This window comes from Gambusia affinis, linkage group LG08 (assembly GCF_019740435.1).
Source record: "Gambusia affinis linkage group LG08, SWU_Gaff_1.0, whole genome shotgun sequence".
NCBI classification, from domain to species: domain Eukaryota; kingdom Metazoa; phylum Chordata; class Actinopteri; order Cyprinodontiformes; family Poeciliidae; genus Gambusia; species Gambusia affinis.
This window is the reverse complement of record NC_057875.1, coordinates 6,150,803-6,171,412: the sequence shown is the minus strand read 5'-3', so window position 1 is coordinate 6,171,412 and position 20,610 is coordinate 6,150,803. Positions and strand designations below refer to the sequence as shown.

At 34.4% G+C, this 20,610-nt stretch overlaps 3 protein-coding genes across 6 annotated transcripts in view; 2 read left to right on the top strand and 1 right to left on the bottom strand.

Annotated features, from left to right (window-relative positions):
• Positions 1 to 18,599, bottom strand: part of atp8b4 (ATPase phospholipid transporting 8B4) — a 63,427-nt gene extending 44,828 nt beyond the window's left edge. For 3 of the 4 annotated variants that reach the window (XM_044125357.1, XM_044125362.1, XM_044125361.1), the window contains exon 1: positions 18,522 to 18,599. The gene's annotated coding sequence lies outside the window, so the exon portion shown is untranslated. Of the gene's footprint in view, positions 1 to 543; positions 602 to 18,521 lie in introns of those variants that run through there. The other variant, XM_044125358.1, reaches the window with a different exon arrangement.
• Positions 1,014 to 13,014, top strand: ctdspl2a (CTD (carboxy-terminal domain, RNA polymerase II, polypeptide A) small phosphatase like 2a). Its single transcript, XM_044125364.1, has 13 exons — positions 1,014 to 1,821; positions 3,430 to 3,644; positions 5,169 to 5,298; positions 6,859 to 7,005; positions 7,084 to 7,311; positions 8,376 to 8,469; positions 9,218 to 9,329; positions 9,404 to 9,490; positions 9,571 to 9,633; positions 9,717 to 9,796; positions 10,808 to 10,934; positions 11,016 to 11,111; positions 11,878 to 13,014. The coding sequence occupies exons 2-13, from the start codon at positions 3,453 to 3,455 to the stop codon at positions 11,941 to 11,943; spliced, it is 1,422 nt and encodes a 473-aa protein (XP_043981299.1). The 5' UTR covers positions 1,014 to 1,821; positions 3,430 to 3,452; the 3' UTR covers positions 11,944 to 13,014.
• On the top strand, positions 16,544 to 20,020 carry si:ch73-330k17.3 (IGFBP domain-containing protein). Its single transcript, XM_044125367.1, has 4 exons — positions 16,544 to 17,037; positions 18,305 to 18,392; positions 18,471 to 18,660; positions 19,768 to 20,020. The coding sequence occupies exons 1-4, from the start codon at positions 16,710 to 16,712 to the stop codon at positions 19,831 to 19,833; spliced, it is 672 nt and encodes a 223-aa protein (XP_043981302.1). The 5' UTR covers positions 16,544 to 16,709; the 3' UTR covers positions 19,834 to 20,020.
• The last annotated feature ends 590 nt before the right edge of the window (positions 20,021 to 20,610 follow it).

Sequence of the window (20,610 nt, the reverse complement as noted above, 5' to 3'; positions counted from 1 at the left end):
AAAATGAGAGTAGATGCATATTTATTTGTGTTTATGTTTTCACTTGTAGAACAATGGTGTGATTTTACTCTAATTACTTTTTAATAATTTGAGTTTTCTTCCCTGTTGGTCATGTTTAGGATTTATTATATCTTCATTTATGTCACTTTGGTTATTTTGTAGCTTTTTAAACATTTTCTTGTTAGAAAATGCATAAATTTCATTCATAGTATAAAGTAATGCATTTTTCTTTGCTTCAGATTTAGGAATATCACCAAGTTTATTATTGGTGGGACTTTAGGGGATTTTTTTTGGTCTTTTTTTAAAGGGTATTGCATTATGTATATTCCAGGTATATAGTGTCATTTTATAGCATAATCAAGTAACTGTTACCTTCAGCTGTTATACAAATGCTGCACATATCAAATATGACTTCAATATGACTTTCTGAAACTCCGTCTTCAGGATGTCATCACAACATGGCCCCTCTATTAACCCTTGGAAACATTTTTACCAGCATTGTACTGAGAAGTAGCTCGTATAATGAGTTCAGTAGATACTCACCTTCACCAGGCGTTTGCTAATTGCTGCTGGCTAGTCTGAAGGAGCTGAGGGGAACGCCTGGGGGAGCGCTGCTCTGTGAGGCAGAAGCTCGACTTGGAAAATGAGACGATCCCAAGTGGTTGCCATGGGAGATTCAAGGATTTCTCAAACATGCATGAAAGAATCAAAGCATCACTCCAGGTATGTTTTTGATTTAATTCATAGCATTATATGACACTTCTAAGAAAGTTGTGTTCATAGTATCAGGAAAAAAAAAATTTGAATTCAGATTTTTCACAGAATTGACTTTTTCCACACCTTGCAAATTTTACAACTTAATTACCGCTGCACAGACCTAATGTATTTGTGGTTTTATGGAAGTCTGCCCTATATTGCCCCATAATTGGAAAAAAAAGGACATTTCTGAGTTTGATGAGTCAAAAATTTGCTAGAAGAAACAAGAACATTTTGAGATTATTCTCAGAAATTTTCTAGAAAAGCAAGTACATTTCTGAGTTTGAAAAGTCAGACATTTCCTGACTTTTTTGCTGAAAAAAACAAGGAAAATTTTAGATTAAAACATTTTCTAAAAAAAAAAGAAGGAAATTTGAAAAGCCAAAATTTTGCTATAGTTGCTAGAAAAAACAAATAATTTTTTAGATTATTCTCAGAAATTTTCTAGAAAAACATTAACATTTCTAAGTTTCAAAAGTCAAACATTTTTTACTTGTAAATATTCTAAGTTTTTTCTAGCAAATTTTTAATTTTTCAAACATAATCTAAAAAAAGTTTTTTATTGAGGAAATTAACTCTTCCATTTTTCGTCTAAAATGGTCTTAATAGAGAGATGTTTAAGAAAAAGCAAAAAACAAAACATAATTTCTTGCTGAAAATGCATGTGTAAGGAGAAGGATAAACAAAAAACATGGATTTCTGCTTTTATTTTTAACTGTCAGTTTTGGTCCTCCATACAATACTAATACACCGTTGTACTTTTGACAACAAAGAGCTGGGAAGTGTGGATATCTAAATGATTATTATATGATAACGTGGCTTGCCATACCCGCCTCGTCGGTTCCTCTCTCTGCCTGTGTCGCATTCCCTTGCGCTCCGCCAGCGTTCTGTTTGTGATGAGGCGGGAAATGGCGTCCAAAGACACGGCTGTTCTGTGACTTAGCCACTGAGAGGCGGACGTAGCTGGCGGCAACAACCACGGCTCGACATCTAACGGTGGCCGCCACGGTTGCGGCCGAGACTGACAACGCTGTGGCGGGTTTTAACGAGCTTCCGAAAACAGCGGTAGGACACAGACGCCGTGTAAACAACAAATATTTGCCACTGCTGCTAGCTAGCGGCTAACGTTAGTCAGCGAAGGGGGCGTAGTCTAATGGCTGAACATAGTTATGGAGCGAACAAAACGAGTTGTTGGTTTGGGTTGTGATGCACATTAAATGATAGATCACGGATTCATATTTAAAATAATTTACAAAACTGATTATTGCTGTAGATAACGCGAGATGTAACATTACGGCACTGCTTATTCTGCCTTTGGCGTTTTGTTAGCCTCGAAGCTAACCATAGCTTGTTAGTCACTGAACCCACTGACAGCATTTATTTTATTTGCATTAAAAGCGATGGCTGACGCCGATAAATGCCAGGTGTGTTCACATCCACGTAACATTGTGCGACCGATTATTAAAAACCAGCGTCAGCCTCCTGCTGGGTGTTACAGACTCCGGTTCGGGTGCTACACGGCAGCACTTGGCTAACGCTGTTTGTGTCCGATGTTACATAACGACAGACAGCGGTGCTGTTTGCTGTCAGATACTATTCAGCTACAAAGCGCGAAACTAAACCTAAAAACAACAAACTAACCTGACTTGAACAAAGCAGCTAGAGACTGTTTTTATGTTAATCACGTACCGATCAGTCAACCTTAACTTGTCTTTAATTAGCTGCAGATTTAGCGTTTGATTGGATGAGTCAAAATGTTGCCAGTGACTAACTATTTTGGGTTTTCTGAAACGTAAATTGATCCAGATTTATGTAAAGACATGACTAGTTGTTGTAAATTTCTCGATCTAAAAGTAGATCTGTGTTTGTTCTGAGTTGATTTAGAAAAGGGAACTGAAAATTTACAAATAAAATCACCCAATGACACATTTTTGTTCTTAGGAAATCAAAAATATAAATACTACGTGCAGCTTTCATCTGCATTTCTTTCTTCTAATGTAACAATACTGACCACATTGAACAGTTTCTGTACATTATATTTAATAGGACATCCAATGTACAATTACTTGCAAAGAAATTCATACCACTACGTTTTTATTTTCCTTTATCATGTTTTGTCTCATTAAAAGCATACATTAAGGTGTTTTTTATTTTATTTATAAATTTTTTGGTAGGAGGCAAATGGGAAACAGTTGTACCCTTACCATTTTGCACATGAAGGTGGAAAATGATAAAAAATAGCTCAAGTTCAGTCAAGCTCAGTAATGAGAACATTTGATTCAAACCTGTGGCCACTGATTTGTACCTGGCGTAGGGCTGCACTTTGACTAGACCTTTATCAAAACCGTGTATCCTTTTCTTTCCACTTCACTCTTATGGGTTGGACTTGCATAAAATACCAAATTCATTTAAGTCTGTAGCTATAAAGTCATAAAATGTGTAAAACGTTAGTCAGGGATTAACGTTGCCAAGTAGTGGTTTACCAACTTGTTGCATTGGGTATTAAGTGGTGAAACTATATTTTTCATTAATTGTATACATAAAATGCTGGTTAAAAGGATAAATGCATGCAGTAACTTTTCTAAAATAAAGCTAAACCAATTTGGATGCTAAACTACTAGACGAATGTGACTGAAAACAGTATTTTTCTGCTGTCGTTTCTGCTCTTGTCAGGTTTTTCTATGTGACGTCGGAGCATGATGAGGCTGAGAGTGCGTAAAGCTCCTCAGCACCCCAGCAAAGGCCACAGAACGCTCCCATACCAGGCCAAACGAAAACACAGCGAAGTGGAGCCGTCGTCCCCGGTGAGCGGTCGAGGCAAAATGCAGAAAAATGAATCTGGGCTCCTCTCCACCATAAAGAAATTTATCCGTGGGAATGCTGTCAAGGTAAGAACAGATTTGCTGCTCTTTAGTTTTGTTTTTGTCTCAGGTCCTCTGGTTCTGGTCTGCTCTGCATCCCCAGAACCAGAACCAAACGAGGAGAAGCGGCATTTAGCATCTATGCACCAAAAATCTGGAACAAACTTCCAGAAAACTGTAAAACAGCTGAAACACTGACTTCCTTTAAATCTCAACTAAAAACCCACTTGTTTAGAGTTGTATTTGAAACGTAATAAATTGCAAATTTATTGACGGAATCTGACTTGATATTGTTTTTATTGTTGATTCTATGTTGCATTGTATTTTTGTGTTTGATTTGGTGTAAAGCACTTTGAAATGCCTTGCTGCTGAAATGTGCTATACAAATAAAATTTGATTTGATTTTGTTTTTATCACAAAAAGATCCTCCTTCTCTATGGGAAAATTTTGTTACTCCTGTCGTGATAATTAATTTTACTGAACAATAAATTGTTCCAGAAGTTATTGAAATAAATGATAATATTGTTGTTTTGACACCGTTTTCAAGTAATTCAGTGATAAAGACACTTTAAATTCTAATGAACATTTAACGCTGGAACTGGATCTAAAATAAATAAACAAAACGACATAAAATTAATCATGAAGTCTATTTTATCCTTCAGATAAAGCGCAAAGCACCAACCTGAAGACTTTTTTTCATTCAGTTTTTGTAGAATGAGAGAAAAGAGAAAAATGATAAATCATGCAAATGTAAATTGAGCTAGATTCAATTTATTATGCAAATAATTGATTTATTGCCTATTATTGCAGGTCTAAAACTCATTCTCATTGGTCAAATAAGGTAAAGCGATTATATATTAATAGTATTTTTCAAACATTTAAACAAGCAAACACTTCTTATTTCAAAGATGTAACTGGAAAAAAATTGATTTTTGTATTATTCTGGTTGGAGGAAACAGAAAATAAGTTGTGAAAAAAAGTCTTTATTTTTCTTTTTAAATGCAGAAAGGCTTCCACTTGTTAATCTGACATTATTTTTAATAAATGTATGTTTCTAAAAACAGAAACAACCTGCTTTTACCTGATAACTTTGGAAACTTATAGGGAAGTAATTTCCTCTTTATAGAAAAATGAAATCCTGGCAACGAAAAGTAGATTTTGTCCTGTTTTATGATAAATATTTAAACTCATGCTTATTAGAAAAAAATCCTTGTTATAAATACTTTTGTGTTAAATAGTAACACATCATTTGATGTATAAAATCACATCAACATGGAGGAACTGAGAATCTCAAGAGTTTGTAACTAATTTTAAATACATTGACTGCAGTTATAAAATGGGAAAGAAGATTTAGTTAATAAATTTCACATCAATCACATAATTCTAAAAAGTTTCCAAGATCTTTAGTCTTGAATTGCTAATAGTTCTAATTGGTCAATTTTCTGGTTCCCCTCGGTTTATTTTTTTTTTTCTATCAGCAAAAATAGTTTTAGACACCAAATGGCGCAAATTTGGTGATTTGTATTTATTTGTTTGTGTTTTTGTTTGTAGGTGGAGCAGGAAATCCCAGCCAAGAGGAGTCGCATTGATTGTAATTCAGACAATGACCTCATTACTTCGACACCCCAAGGTCTGTCCAACAAATCCGCACCAAGAGTTTGCAGAAAAACTCAAAGTAAAGGTACAGCAGGAACGTTTTGGGTTTCATATTTTATATCTTTCCATTCCAACGTTTAACATGTTTAAGTTTTCTTTTTTAAAAAGGGACTTTAGTTTATGTTACTAAAGTTTTGGATTCATTGCTGCTTTCCACTGGGGAAAAAATGAAGTTTCTGAATCTAATCCTGCAGACCTGAGTCTGCATGTTAAAGTTAGACCTCTAAGTTATAGTTTATAGTTTACTTTGAATTGTTTGCACAAATAAAAGGTAACAACCTTCAGATGGAAAAGGAGCACATTTGATATTTTACTGTGTTGAAGCCTTCAACATGCATTGCTACAAATGATCAAGATAAAGAAACACTATGTTGGATTTTAGGCAATAAAATGTCTTTCTTAGTTAAAAAAAAGAGAATTGTTTATTTTTTTAATGTATTTCTAATATATCAAAAAGGCTTAAACGAGAAATTGACAGAATGTGGCAATTTTCTTATCAAATTAATCATTAGAATCATTGATTAATCATTAAAACGACCAATTAATAATAATTACTATTGTAGGAATTATTGATCGGTCGTTATACTCATAGATTGTTTAAATCATCGATTAATCGTTAGAATCATAGCTTAATCATTAAAATGACCAATTAATTGTTGGAATAATTATTATCGTCAGAATTATTGATCGGTCGTTATACTCATAGATTGTTTAAATCATTGATTAATTGTTAGAATCATAGCTTAATCATTACACCCATTGATCGTTAGAATCAACGATTGATAGTTAGAATCATTGATTGATCGTCAGAATTATTAATCGGTCATTATACTTATAGATTGTTAGAATCATAGATTAATCGTTACACCCATTAGTCGTTAGAATAATTGATCATTAGAATCATTGATTAATTGTCAGAACAATCAATCATTGGAATAATCAGTCGATCAAGTCATCGGTTGATTGTTATACTCATTGATCATTAGAATCATTGTTTGATCGATCGAATCATCTATTAATCATTCTACCCATATATTGTTAAAATAATCGGTCGTTGGAATACTCGATTAACTGTCAGAACAATCGATTAATTGTCGGAACAATCGATTAACTGTCAGAATAATCGATTAATTGTCGGAATAATCGATTAATTGTCGGAACAATCGATTAACTGTCAGAACAATCGATTAATTGTTGGAATAATCGATTAACTGTCAGAACAATCGATTAACTGTCAGAATAATCGATTAATTGTTGGAATAATCGATTAACTGTCAGAACAATCGATTAATTGTTGGAATAATCGATTAACTGTCAGAACAATCGATTAACTGTCAGAACAATCGATTAATTGTTGGAATAATCGATTAACTGTCAGAACAATCGATTAATTGTCGGAATAATCGATTAACTGTCAGAACAATCGATTAATTGTTGGAATAATCGATTAACTGTCAGAACAATCGATTAACTGTCAGAATAATCGATTAATTGTTGGAATAATCGATTAACTGTCAGAACAATTGATTAATTGTCGGAACAATCGATTAATTGTCCACTGTTCCTGTCTTGTTGTGTATTTCAGACACAATGACCTGCAACAGTAAACCCATCAAACCAAACGGTAAACTGGAGGCGCCCATCGACTCGCCCAGCAGTCCGCCGCGTACAACCCTACTGGGGACCATCTTCTCTCCAGTTTTCAACTTCTTCTCACCAGCAACTAAAACTGGTTGGCAGGAATAACGAGCCACTTGGTCCAGAGGATGTCAGGCTGTTTCTCATATTTCTCTGTTCGTGTCGCCTTCAGCCACTCCGGGCTCGGACTCGCCGGGCCAGGCGGTAGAAGCGGAGGAAATCATCAAACAGCTGGACATTGAGCCGGCGGAGGAAATGCCCAGCAGCACGGTGACGTCCAGGGAAGGAATCACTCCTTGCCACACGGTCCAAATGCTGCCGCAGCGGCTTCAGATCAACTCGGACACAACCATCGAAGAAGGAGAAATCGTCACCGAAACTGACATCCCCCCGCTAACAGGTAACCGAGCCCAGAGCCGATCCAGACCAAACCAATCCAGAGAAAAACCTGAGCAACAACTCAGCGGTTGGTACCAGTTTAAACAGGAAATGGATTTATTGTCTTGAAACAGGGTTGGTTCAGCTGCTTCAAATCCTTCAAAATGCTTGAATTTCAATTTAAAAAAGTTCTTAAAGTTGCACAGTTTGATAAAGTATGACCTAAAATCTGATTTAAAGCCTTTATTTAGGAAAACTATTTACAGGTGAAGCCAGATATTTTCATACAACTATTATTTTCTGTCTAAAGTTAAAGCAGATTAAACTTTTCCTGTTATAGGTTTGGTAAAGTTTTCACATAAAATCAAGAAAATTATGGACAACCCTCTTTAGTGTCTTCAGTCAGAGGCTTCTTCAAATTCACTGTAATACAGACTGCTACAGAAAATCTTTCCTGTTAACAGCCATTATCATCTACAATAATTGGAATTAATATGAGTTACAACACTTAATTTTCTTCTGGGGATCAGAAAAGTATCTTTGAATTGGATTTTGTTAGAATCACAAATTATTCCCGTTTGCTAAATAACTCAAAACTTACGGGAACTCTTTGATTTTTTTGGGTGTTTAAGCTTTTAATTTGAGCTTGAAGATCAATTGTTATAATTTGTTTGGATTGTTTCAGTTTGTTGAATATTTTTTCTTCCTAATGTCTCAATGACTTTTTAATTAATGTAATTAAAATAGAGGTTGGCTTATATTTTATATGTTAAAAAACATTATTGAAATTGTTTCTTTTTTATAAATTAGTTTTGTTGACATTTCAAAACATAAAATTTAGCAATTTTACATTATTAATAAAATTTCATATAATGGTGAATTAAAACCATCTTTTTGAATTCATTTGTGTTGTTTTTGTCTCCATAGTGTGGTGCTGGAAAAGATTGAACTTTGCTGTTTTTATAACATATTTATTTTTTTATTGCTAAAACTCCTTTGTCTCTTCTGGTTTTGTAAAGAAAACATAATTGAGTCGTATGTCGTCTTACTGTTTAGTTTTTCTTCTTTTGTTTTCATGTTTCCCAGCTCCAGGCTGTATGCCAGACGGCAGCTACCCGCACTCTTTACCTTCAGCACCTGCAGAAACCTCATATGAGGAGGACTGGGAAGTGTTCGACCCGTAAGGCGATTGCTTTTTATATATATACAAGTTACTTTTGAAAATATGTTTTAAAAAAGTAGTAAAGACATTTAAAATTTGCATTTGCTCCACTTTCTGATTTTTATAGCTATTTGGATGAGGTTAATAGTCGAACATAAAGTTGCCCTGATACGGTTGTAGTGGAAATTTTTAAGCACTAGATGGCAGCAAAGAGCCGTGCATTTATATCCCAGCTGCTGGTTTACGGCTGATGTTTGTGGCTTGTTTTGGGTTGTAAAGGCCATTAAAAGTAGTTTTCATGAAGTTTGTTAGGTAATTAGATTTTTTTTTCTCATTTTTATACTTAATAAGATAAGATCATTCTGAATCTCCTACTTCAGTAAAAATTTCTGGATTTTCTACCCACTGAATGATAAACAAACATGCTTTAACCAAAATTCACCCAACACACACCTGCAGTTTTTGTTACGATTTTCTAAGTTTTCAATTGGAAGAAACTGATTTGGAAAAATGTTATTTTGCCAGATTTTTTTTTGTTTTGTTTTTGTTATATGAATTATTGTCATTTGGTTCTTAAAATGCCAAAATTTCCACTTTATACTTAATCTGTCTGATGTAATTTGTAATGATTAATAATTTGATCAGTTACTCAGTAATTGATTAGACTTTTTACTCTTGAGTAATTTCTTGGATGGATACTTTTTACTTGAGTAAAGTTTGTGGGTGCTGACTTTTACCCAGGTCTCTTTTTGTTTTGTTTTTTTAGGTACTTCTTCATCAAGCATGTGCCTCCGCTGACAGAAGAGCAGTTAACACGTAAACCAGCGTTACCTTTAAAAACACGCAGCACACCTGAGTTCTCTCTCGTCTTGGATCTGGTAGGTAGTAAAAGGTTTGTTAAGTAATTAACTAATTTTAGAAATAAATGTTTGTTTTGTTGTTTTGCTGCCAGGATGAAACTTTAGTCCACTGCAGTTTGAATGAACTAGAAGATGCAGCTCTGACATTCCCTGTGCTCTTTCAAGACGTTATATACCAGGTAGCTTTGAAAATTAACCAAATCTTTGACTTTTATTGCTGATTTAATTCACTTTTTTGTTTGCTTTCTTCATCCTGAAGGTCTACGTCCGATTGAGGCCATTTTTCCGGGAGTTTCTTGAGCGCATGTCTCAGTTGTACGAGGTGAGATTAATCTCCGCTCCTGAATAATCACACAGGTTTTGTTTTGTAGAAATATGTGATGAAATGTTTGTCTCAAATTTCAGATTATTCTCTTCACTGCTTCAAAAAAGGTCTATGCAGATAAGTTGCTCAACATCCTGGATCCGAAAAAACAGTTAGTAAGGTAAGAATTTCACTTTAAATGTCATCACAGTGCTTAAAAAACTTAAATGTTTTTTAAGTTAAAAGTTAACAAACTTAAAAGTTAGGTCTTTACTCTTTTGTCTTACATTTTTATTTTAGTTTTCAGATAGTGATATCGACATTTCTCATGATGTAGACACAGATTTTTAGGTACAACTTAAGTAAATCAAAGAAGAATCAATAAATAAATATCAATAAAGTACAAACTAAAGTCAGGTGGCATTTTTCCTTAATGTTTTATTTATTTCACATAAATATTCTAATTATTTCCAGCATGTATTGTTTGATATATTGTGTCCATTTATTCCAATGTTTGAAAAATGGTTTTTAAATTGAGTGGTACTTTTACCTTTTGTAAATAATTAGGTGTTTTCAAGGTTTAAAAAAGTGTTTGATGTCCAAACTCATCAAAACAGTTTTTCTAATAAAGTTAAATCCATCATTTAATTAAAAGCCTAAATTTTGAAAAATTATATTTATAAAACCAGACATTTAAAGATAATAAAAACACAGGTAATTGTTTTTCTCATCTTCTGAAGTTAAATCAGATTAAACTTTGAATCATGAAAATTTTATTTTCTAAATTCCAGAAAACCTGAAGAGAAATTTTTTTTAGAGAATTTTTAGTTTTTACATGTTTCCTACAGCACTTTTTCAAACTTATCCACATAAAAATAATATGAATGAACTACAAATAAAAGTGTATTTTTTTGTAAAAGACAAAACATAAAATTTTGTTATTTTTTAAGTTTATGTTGCTTTTGAATGCAGAATAATAGTAATGAAATAGTTTATTTGTATTACTTTTATCTGTAAATCTTATCTTGAAAAGCTTGAATTTCACTGTGGGGAAACATGTACAAATATTAGTCATTATATTTGTATTTGAAACATTTTTATTTACTATTTACTGATTATTAAACCATTTTATTTCTCCAACCGAGCCACTGGATGTGCCATTTAATTTCCATTTTCTGTCTTTTTCCCCCAGACATCGACTGTTTCGAGAACACTGTGTCTGTGTTCAAGGAAATTACATTAAAGACCTGAACATTCTTGGACGGGATCTCGCAAAGACGGTAATAATCGACAACTCACCCCAAGCCTTCGCTTATCAGGTAAAGATGTGACACCAGAAGGTTTTTTATTTCTTTCCTGTGGTGTGACTTTGATTTTAACACGGATTCTGTTTTTTGCAGCTTTCTAATGGAATCCCAATCGAGAGCTGGTTTGTGGATAGAAATGACAACGAGCTCCTGAAGCTCGTTCCTTTCCTTGAGAAACTGGTGGAGCTGGTATGTGTTTTAGATTACAATATATCTGAATCTGTGCGACTTATAGAGTTAGAGACAAATAGTTAGAAATGTTGATCTTTAAGCACCGGGATCCAATATTCTCTTTCTGAAATAGGGGAATTTAATTGACAGATTAAGAGCTACATAAACTCAGTTTGTTCTAATATCAAAGCTTTTTTCTAATCAAAACAACTTTTTGATTAGTTTTTATTCTGCTAATAACAGATGTCAAAGGTGGGTCTACTTTAACCCCCGTAGTTCATTGTATGAGAATAAATCAGTTCTCATATTACCAGAATAAAGTAGTAATTATATGCAAGCTCAAACACAAAAAATTAAAAATTACAATGACTGTTGAGCATCTTGTGAAGTTATAATACTGTTGGTGTAGGATGATACTTTTGTGAGTTTGCCAGGACAAACTCACAAAAGTTACCTTTTCTTGTTAAAGTAACTTTTTCTAAGATGTTTTTTCTGAAAAAAGTGTCTTTATTCTGCTAATAATAGAACTGCATTCTTGTAATTAGACAAATTCTGGAACAGATCGTTTGTAATTCATTTTTTTTTAGAATAGAAAAATGTTTTTATCAGATGGGTCTACTTTAACCCCCCCAAAGATCGTTGTTCAAAATTACTTACTTCAGGCTTCAGTAACTCGTGTTTTTGTACCTTTTTGTCTGGATTTTTAAATAGTTTTATTTTAAAACTTGCCTTAAGTTTCTCATAGATGCTGATTGTTTTAAAATTGTTTTCTTTTCCACGACAGAACGAAGACGTCAGGCCGCACATCAGAGAACGATTTCGTTTGCACGACCTCCTCCCTCCAGACTGAGGAACCTTCATCGACGCGTCACTTCAGTGTCGTTTGTGGGAAATACTCGACAGAAGGATATAATCAGTGGTTTTCTCTTTACATTACCGTTGCTTTTTAAAAACAAAACAAACAAAAAAACATTTAAAAAGAAGAATAAAAAAAATAAAAAATCAAAAGCTCTGTTTGATTCAAAGAGTCCAGGATGTTCATATAAAGTTGAACAAATGACCTTCTGGAGGGCGGTTTGCCTCCAACTAAACCATTTTGGATTGACAAAAGTGAATGTTGCGTGATGTTGGTTCATACGGACCCTAAACGGCCGGTCAAACCTGTATATTATTCATTATTGTTACCTGTAAATATATGTACATAACTGTTTTATTTTTGTTCTTTGAGGTTTTTAAGTCATTTTATTTTCACTCTGGATTTTAGTATGTACTTTCTTTTTTTTTTTTTTTTTTTTTGATCGGTTGCTTTTATAAAAACCCACAAAATGTCATGTTTTCTTTGAAATTGTTAAGCAGCAGCTGCTTCTTTTTTTCCTGTCGTATGCCTGCAATATTCCTGTAATGCTTTACTCCATTACATGCAGTCGTCTGTAAGAAGGTGCAGTTTTAAAAAAGTATATATATCTTTGGCAGAAAAATATTTTAAAGTTAAGACGTATAAGCTAGAATAAGGTCTCAAATGAATACAAAGCCATAGTGGCCAAACAATAATTTTAAAGATTTGTATCTGAGAATCCAGTTCTGATTTCGACACTTTGATCGTCCTCTTCGATGAGGGGTGAGGTTCAGGCATCTTGCACTTTGACATCCAGCCCTTTGTAAGTTCATATATTAAAAATCTTGTCACTTTTGTACGCAGGTGTGCGCCACCTAAATTTGTTATTTGGATTAAAGGAAAAAAGAAAATTGTAGCACCAGCAAATCGCCAACATATTTGCTTTCAAATCTTGTTTTCCAAAACGTCTTGTATGTCAGATCTCTGATGTAAGAGTCACAAGTTTTATTGACTATTGAATGATCACTCCTGGTGTATTCAGTGTTACTTAATGGTTTTCTTGAAAATAAATACATTTTTATACGACTCAAAGCCTAACTGGTCATTTATGGAATGTAACCAAACGGTACCATATATAACAGTAAAAATTATTTTAAAAGATTTTTCTAAGTAACTGTGACTGCATGTCCCAGCATTCATAGCGTCACAAATATTTTTGAAAATTATTTCCATTTGAAATACGCTTGACGATGTTGTGATTTGTATCACTGCATTTAATCATATTTTTACTGATATTCATTTTTGTTTTCATGAAACAGTAGAGAAATTAGCAAAAGTAACTTTTTATCACCAATACTGTCAGTATCTGTTTCCATTTAACACAATTGCAACATTTGGGATTTTGAAAATAAATTTGTTTAAATGCGCCAATTTCAAAAATAAAAATAGTTTTTTGGCTAAAAGGTTTTGGGGCGAGGATGAGGTGGGTTTTATGGCCGTATCTTAACTCTTTATAGTCACATGATCAACAACCGGATGTCGCAACTGGCGCAAATCACAAAGAAGACGACGACGGGAAGTAGTTAGACCAGTGGTCCCCAACCACCGGTCCGTGGACCAATTGGTACCGGGCCGCGCAAGAAATAATTCCGTTCTATGTATTGAGTGTGGAGGAGCTTTTATTTTGAAAATCCTAAACTGGATGCTGTCGGTTACGTCTTGCGTGCCAACATACAGTTTTATGTAATTTTACAGCATCCTAAACCAGCATATTTTGTGACTTTCTAACCAGATGTGATGCAAAAGTAGAGATGAAATATCACAATATTTTATGATATTGTGATAACAGTGGCGCTGTTGGTAGAGCTGTTGCCTTGCAGCAAGAAGGTCCTGGGTTCGATTCCCGGCCCGGGGTCTTTCTGCATGGAGTTTGCATGTTCTCCCTGTGCATGGTGGGTTCTCTCCGGGTTCTCCGGCTTCCTCCCACAGTCCAAAAACATGACTGTCAGGTTAATTGGTTTCTCTAAATTCTCCCTAGGTGTGAGTGTGTGTGTGAATGGTTGTGTGTCTCTGTGTTGCCCTCCGACAGACTGGCGACCTGTCCAGGGTGAACCCGCCTCTCGCCCAGAACGTAGCTGGAGAGGAACCAGCAACCCTCCCGAGCCCATTAGGGACAAAGGGTGAACAGAAAATAGATGGATGGATGGATGGATGGATTGTGATAACAATAAAAGTGATGATAAAAAAACTATTTTTTGCTTCTTTTTTAAGTATCTGTACGGCTGTGACTGTGTCGCACCAAACACCAACACTAGCTTATTCCTATTTTTTCTGATTTAATCTGATAATCTAGATATCACGATTCATTTTATTTCTCTTCCTTTTCACAATATTCTTAAAAGTAAAATTTTATAGGCACATTTTTTAAAGCTACTGCAAGAAGCAGAAGTTTTCATATCATGTTGAACAATGAAAAAACTGTTCATAAAATGTTATAAAACAACAATAAAACTTATTTTACAGGGTAATAAAGCATAGAGAACATTTTTTTTCTTTTTTAAACTTTCATTTGCGGCAATTTTACATAATGTCCTTATTCAAACTAAACTAAGCAGGTGAAACTACAGTTTTTGCAGGTTAGCAAACAGAAAAATAACTACATACCAAATAATTTCTGGTTCTTTACAGCACCTCACAACAAAATTAAATTAAATTTTAAAATAAGTTTTATTGTTCTTCTGGATATTAAGGTTGGATGGTGTTTTTGTTAAACACATTATTTTCTAAAATAAATTTTTTGAAATGTTTATTTATTAAAAAACTATTCATTCACAAGTTAATTCTGAAATTTCCAGAAAAATAAAGGTGCATGGTTAAATAAAATTCCTTTAAAAGAACATTTAAATATAAAAGGAAATATACAAAACAAACAAAAAGAGGCTGAAAATGATGAAAATTAAAAGATAATATATGGATAATTTATTTATTTTTGTTTATTAGTCTTCTCTTTCCGTGGTTTAATTCAATTAATCGTTTGTTAACATTAAAACGTTATTTTATGTTATTCTCAGCGTAAACAGTTTAGAGAATAGATTTATAGGAAGTGCTTTACTTTTTTTTTTCTTGCTTCATAAGTTTAAATATCTAGTTTAGATATTTCTTATCTACTTATTGGTTTTCAGTACATTTCATGAAGAATATGACTAAATAAGTGAGGCTGTTTGATAATAAAAATATATTTAAAACATACAAGAAGCAAAGTGATGTAGTAGAAAGCTGATTGGTTACTGACAGAAAATACAAAAACAATACAAAGAAAGTTTTTTCAATGAGAATCTGATAAGAAAATGGAGAAACTTCCAGCCGCGGACCGTCGTTCATTGTTGCGTTGCCAGTTTTTATTCACATTACGAGACGTCTTGATCAGATAACTTGTTGTTTTCTTGGTCCTTTTGTTCTTTTGAGAAATGGGTCATTACCTGATCGTAAGTGTGCGGTGAATTGCCCCCATCGGAGGTCATGTGATTCCAAATACAAAGGGGGCCGGCCTTTACTCCTTCGCTAACTTATCTTTGTTCTGAAGTACGAATTGTTTCTAAACAAAAACCTTGCTGTTGATAGTGTGAAGATAAGATGAGGGGATGATTAAACCCCTCATCTATTGGCTGCCTGAAGAGGTTGTGGCTTATAAATCACCACACAGGGGCGTGACTAGGCTTTTCTTCTAGTGGAGGCCAAGCAGCAAAAACTGCAGAAAAGTGGCACAATAAAAATATTTTATCAAAAAGTACTGCAATATTAGATCACAATAAAAATATACAGCTCTGCACTGCACTGAACCTTGTTGAAAACCTCATGGTTATTCCAAAAAATATTGATGTCTGAACTCTTCCTGAGTTAAAACTTTAGTATTGCTGTTTCTAAATTAATCTAAATTTGTTTACTTTACATTATTTGAGGTCTGAAAGCTCTGCATCTTTTTAGTTAATTTGACCATTTCTCATTTTCTGCAAATAAATACTAAATCTTTGCTTGGCTTTTCGGAGACATGTTGTCAGTAGTTCATAGAATAAAACAATAATGTTCATTTAACTCAAACATAAACCTATAAATGGTAAATTCAGAGAACTGATCATTTTAAGTGGTCTCTTAATTTTTTACATAGTTGTATATTCAAAAAATTGTTACTTAACCCCTTAACTGGCGGCGAAAAAGGCAGAGTATTCAAACAAACTAGATTTGTCCGATGGATGGGATACCACCAGTTAAGGGGTTAAACTCGCATTAACACAGAAATTATAACTCCTTATTTCCTGTTCAACTCTTTAAAAGTCCCTGCAGATGAGCTAGAATGGTTAAAAACTAGTTGAAGTTTCAAATGTTGACCATAAGTTCCATTAAAACCCGCTTTGAAAGTCCTTTACGAGTGTCAACTTTGCATTATTTGATAAATAATGACACTTTTGAAGCAAAGTTGCATTAAAAGTGTCAACTTTGCATTAAAAGCCTCATTATTTACAGAATGACACTTCAAGTTCTAAACATTCAAGAAGACTCTTTCATTTTTATGGAAGGTGTTATGGGGTTAATGACGGTGTCATGAACCCCTCTTCAAATTAAGCGTCACCAATTTCTGCTCCTGGAACTAGCCAATCGGTGTTTATGTTGTAGAAACGCCCACTCTACGTCCACCTGTCGCCTCGCCTTGCTGCTGTGATCGCCACGATTATAAAAGCACAAACTTTTCCTCCACTCATGATCACACCAGTACGACCCCAAGCATGTGGGCGCTCCTCCTTCTGTGTGTCCCGTTAGGGGTTTTGGGATCAGAGGGCGCCCAGCCCGCGGACGCCCAGCAGCTCCAGAGCCTGAACTGCCCGCCCTGTGAGCAGATCCACTGCTCCTCCAGGCGGGCGCTGAGGCTCCAGTGCAAAGGCGGCGTGACGACGGGCGTCTGCGGCTGCTGCCCCGTGTGCGCCCGGACGGCGGGGGAGAGCTGCGGCGGGAACTGGGACTACCTGGGGAAGTGTGATGAGGGGCTGGTGTGTGTTTCTCAGGAGGCTGCGGCTGATAAACCAAATGCAGAAACTAAAGGGATCTGTAAGGCAGGTGAGCTCAACATGGAAACTCTTTGATCAAAACATTAAAAGAACAGGTTCAACTTTATTGATTTAGCATTATTCTAGTTCGCAATGAATCATTTAATTGCATGATAAATTAAAACAAGCTCAAAACTTTCAACTTGCATTATTTATTGTTTCTACCAAAATCTGGATGACAAAAGTCTCCAGGCTGGTGATTTGGTCTCAATTAGGTCATTTATTCAGGGACAATTTTGTTTATAGAGACTTTATAAATATTTTTATTTCTTGTCTGCTGTTTTCTTTATTTATTTTGGATATTTAAAATATTTTCCAGCTTCAGTGTTAAATGTTTTTGAATTTAAAGTTTATTGATCTCTGAGAATGTGGTCCTGCATTATGATGCCATTATTGTCCTTATTTTACTTGAAAATTGTACCAAAAAAAAACAAACAACAATATTATATTATTGTTTATCGCAATAACTTCTGGGACAATTTATCATCCAGCAAAATGTGTTACTGTATATATACACATGCACGTATTTTTTGTAATTTTGTTTTGCATCCTTTTGAGCGGATAAATCCAAAATATCAATAATATCGATATCAAGCCGGTATCAGTATCAGATTCTTTCTTGAAATTTTGTTTTATTTTTGCATTATATCTCCTCAACTTTACCTAAAAAAATAGTTGCACTGATAATTATTTGCACCTTATTTACAAAAGATTTACCCAAATCATGTTAATATGTGATTATCATATTTAGTAGAAACTTTGTCTAAATTCTGTGCTGTTTGATAAAAATAATAATTGAAAGAAAAAAACACCAAAACACATAAATATCAGAAGTTTGATAACAATAAGTATCGGTATTGATACAGTGCTCACTTCATATCAGATCAATACCAAAATATGCACACTTCTACTTCTGCTGCCCCCCAATTAAAACACAAAAGTTTATCTGTAAATGGATAAAAACAACAGAAACAGAAATATGGTGCCATTCTGCTGAACACTCTGTTGAATTTGATCTCTGTTAGGGTTTGCAATGGGAACAGAGCCAATATGGTAAACCACGTTTAAGAGCTGTGAAGACTGATAGCGTGGCCAACGGTTCCTTTGATCCAAAAGGTTTCCGCTCATATAATTGTCCCTCTTATCTGTCCATGATGAAAAGAAGTGTCACCGCCACTGATACAGCCTGATATCAGGCATTCTGCGAGAGGCGCTTTTCATGTTTGGCTGTAGAGAACCAACAGATTATTCAGATTATTCCTTTTTTTTTTTTTTAGTGATCGAAACCCTCAACCCAGAGAGCTGCAGCTCAGAATGCACCAAGGAGTTCTGTCAGGCCAATCCTTCTGCAATCTGCTCCGCAAGGTGACAACACAAAACTCCACATCAACTCCTTATTTATCGTCAGGTTTAAAACTGTTTTCCTGATTCCTGTTTCTGCAGGTTTGCATCTCTGGAGAAGAAGGAATGCCAGGGCTCCTGCCAGCACACTACCTGCTCAAGCTGCGTCGTGCTGAAGCGTCCGTCGTGCCCCCAAAGCTGCACCGCATCCGATCCCGCCTGCCTGCACCGCTTCGGCAGGTGTGTGCACAATCACCTGAGAGCTCATCCCGCCTGCAGCAGTGACGTACAGGTGAGTAAACACCAGAACAGCAGCAGCAACCAGGGGTGCACCGATAAATCAGCAACGATTTCCTGAAGTTTGGAAAATCGGTGATCGGCCAATACTTAAATGTGAAGCCGATCTTATCTACACTGCAAAAACACAAAACCTTATCAAGTAATTTTGGTCTAGTTTCTAGAGGAAATATCTTAGTACAATTGAAATAAGAGAAAAACTAACTTAGAGTAGCTTTTCAGTAAGATTTAAAGGATTCTTCAAAGTAAATAATTTTGACCTTATTTCCTTATTATTGTTGAAAATATACTAGTTTCACTGACAGATAAATTAACTCATAACTTGGGACATTGTTATAATTACCTTATAACAATGTATTGTTATAAGTGAAACATTCTGCCAATGGAACAAGTATATATTTATCAATACAAGGAATTATTTAAAAATCGGTAACTGGCCTGTCACACAATAAAAAATTGTGCTCAACGATAAATTGTCTCAGAAGTTATTGCAATAAAGGATAATGCTGTTGTTTTGAGACCAGAAGTTTTGTTTTCATGTTTAATTATTACGATACATCTATTTTATTTATTTTTTTTTTTTTGTTTCTGCAAATTTTTTTCTCTGGCATTTTACTCTTTCGAAATAAAGATTTAATTTCATCCTCAAGTAATATAATTGTAATGGTGAAATAATCCAAGAACACATTCTAAAAGATCAATAAATGTTAAATTCTTATGAACATTTAACACTGTTAGTTGAAAACATTTTAAAAATCCAAAATAAATAAATAAAACAACAGAAACAACAAATACAATTGACACTGAAGTCTCTATAAACAAAACTGTCCTTCAAACTGGCCAAAATAAAGGGCCAGTTGAGACCAAAACACCAGACTTTGGCTTCCAGTTTTTGGTAGAAAAACAATAAATTATGCAAATAGAAATTATTCCGCTTGTTTTAATTTATCATGTGATTAACTGATTAATTGCTAATTATGACAGGCCTGACTGGTCATCAGTGATCTGCCAGAAAACTGCAATCTGTGCATCCTTAGCAACATAAACCTGCATTTAATTATTGTTTTATTAAAACATGCCTGTTGTGCTTTATTCTCTTTAGAACAACACCGAGGGGAACTTGGTGTGTTTGGTGCCAGACTGTTTACACCCGAACCCACGGCTGTAAACCCAGAAAACACGAGGATTTGACAGAAACCACAGAATTATGTAGCAAAATGGGAAAAAATGGCAGCTATTTTCCTAATGTCAGTAGCTTGAAATACTTCATGCAATCTTATTTTATGGTGTAAGCTGTAAATATGTAATCTGGCAGTTTGTAAAATAAACTTTGTGTAAATTTCTTCTAAATAAACATCCAAGAGATACCGAACTGTCTGGTTTAATTGGTCATCCTGGCTTTTCAGTGTTCAGAGTTTGACTTCCTGAGTAGGTAACTCACTCTTTGGTTACCTAGCAACTCACTTATTCTTTGGTTACCTAGCAACAACCTGTTGAGAAACTTGCCCAGCTGTGCCTCGTAAACTGTGGATAAAATAAGAAAGTTTGTCACCAGTTTAGCAGTACTGTAGATATTTTAAACAAAAAAAAACTAATCAATATTGATATTGGATGATATGAAATGCTTTTATCAAGTGAGATATGTTTTCCAGGCATATTGTTCAGCCTTATATGACAAGATGTACTATGTTAATGGAGGCTAATTATCAAAGACTGGATTTTGTTTTTAAATTTAAAAAAAGCTTAACTTACACTTTAAGTTTGTGCATACTAATACTAGGCCTGTCACAATAAACAATAAAACAATTAACCGCACAATAAATTAAAAGAAACTCAGTAATTTTCATTTGCTCGATTTATTGTTTTCTCTTTTCTCTCTCTTCTTTTTAACCAAAATCTAAATGATAAAAGTCTTCAGTCTGGTGCCTTGGTCTCAACAGTCATT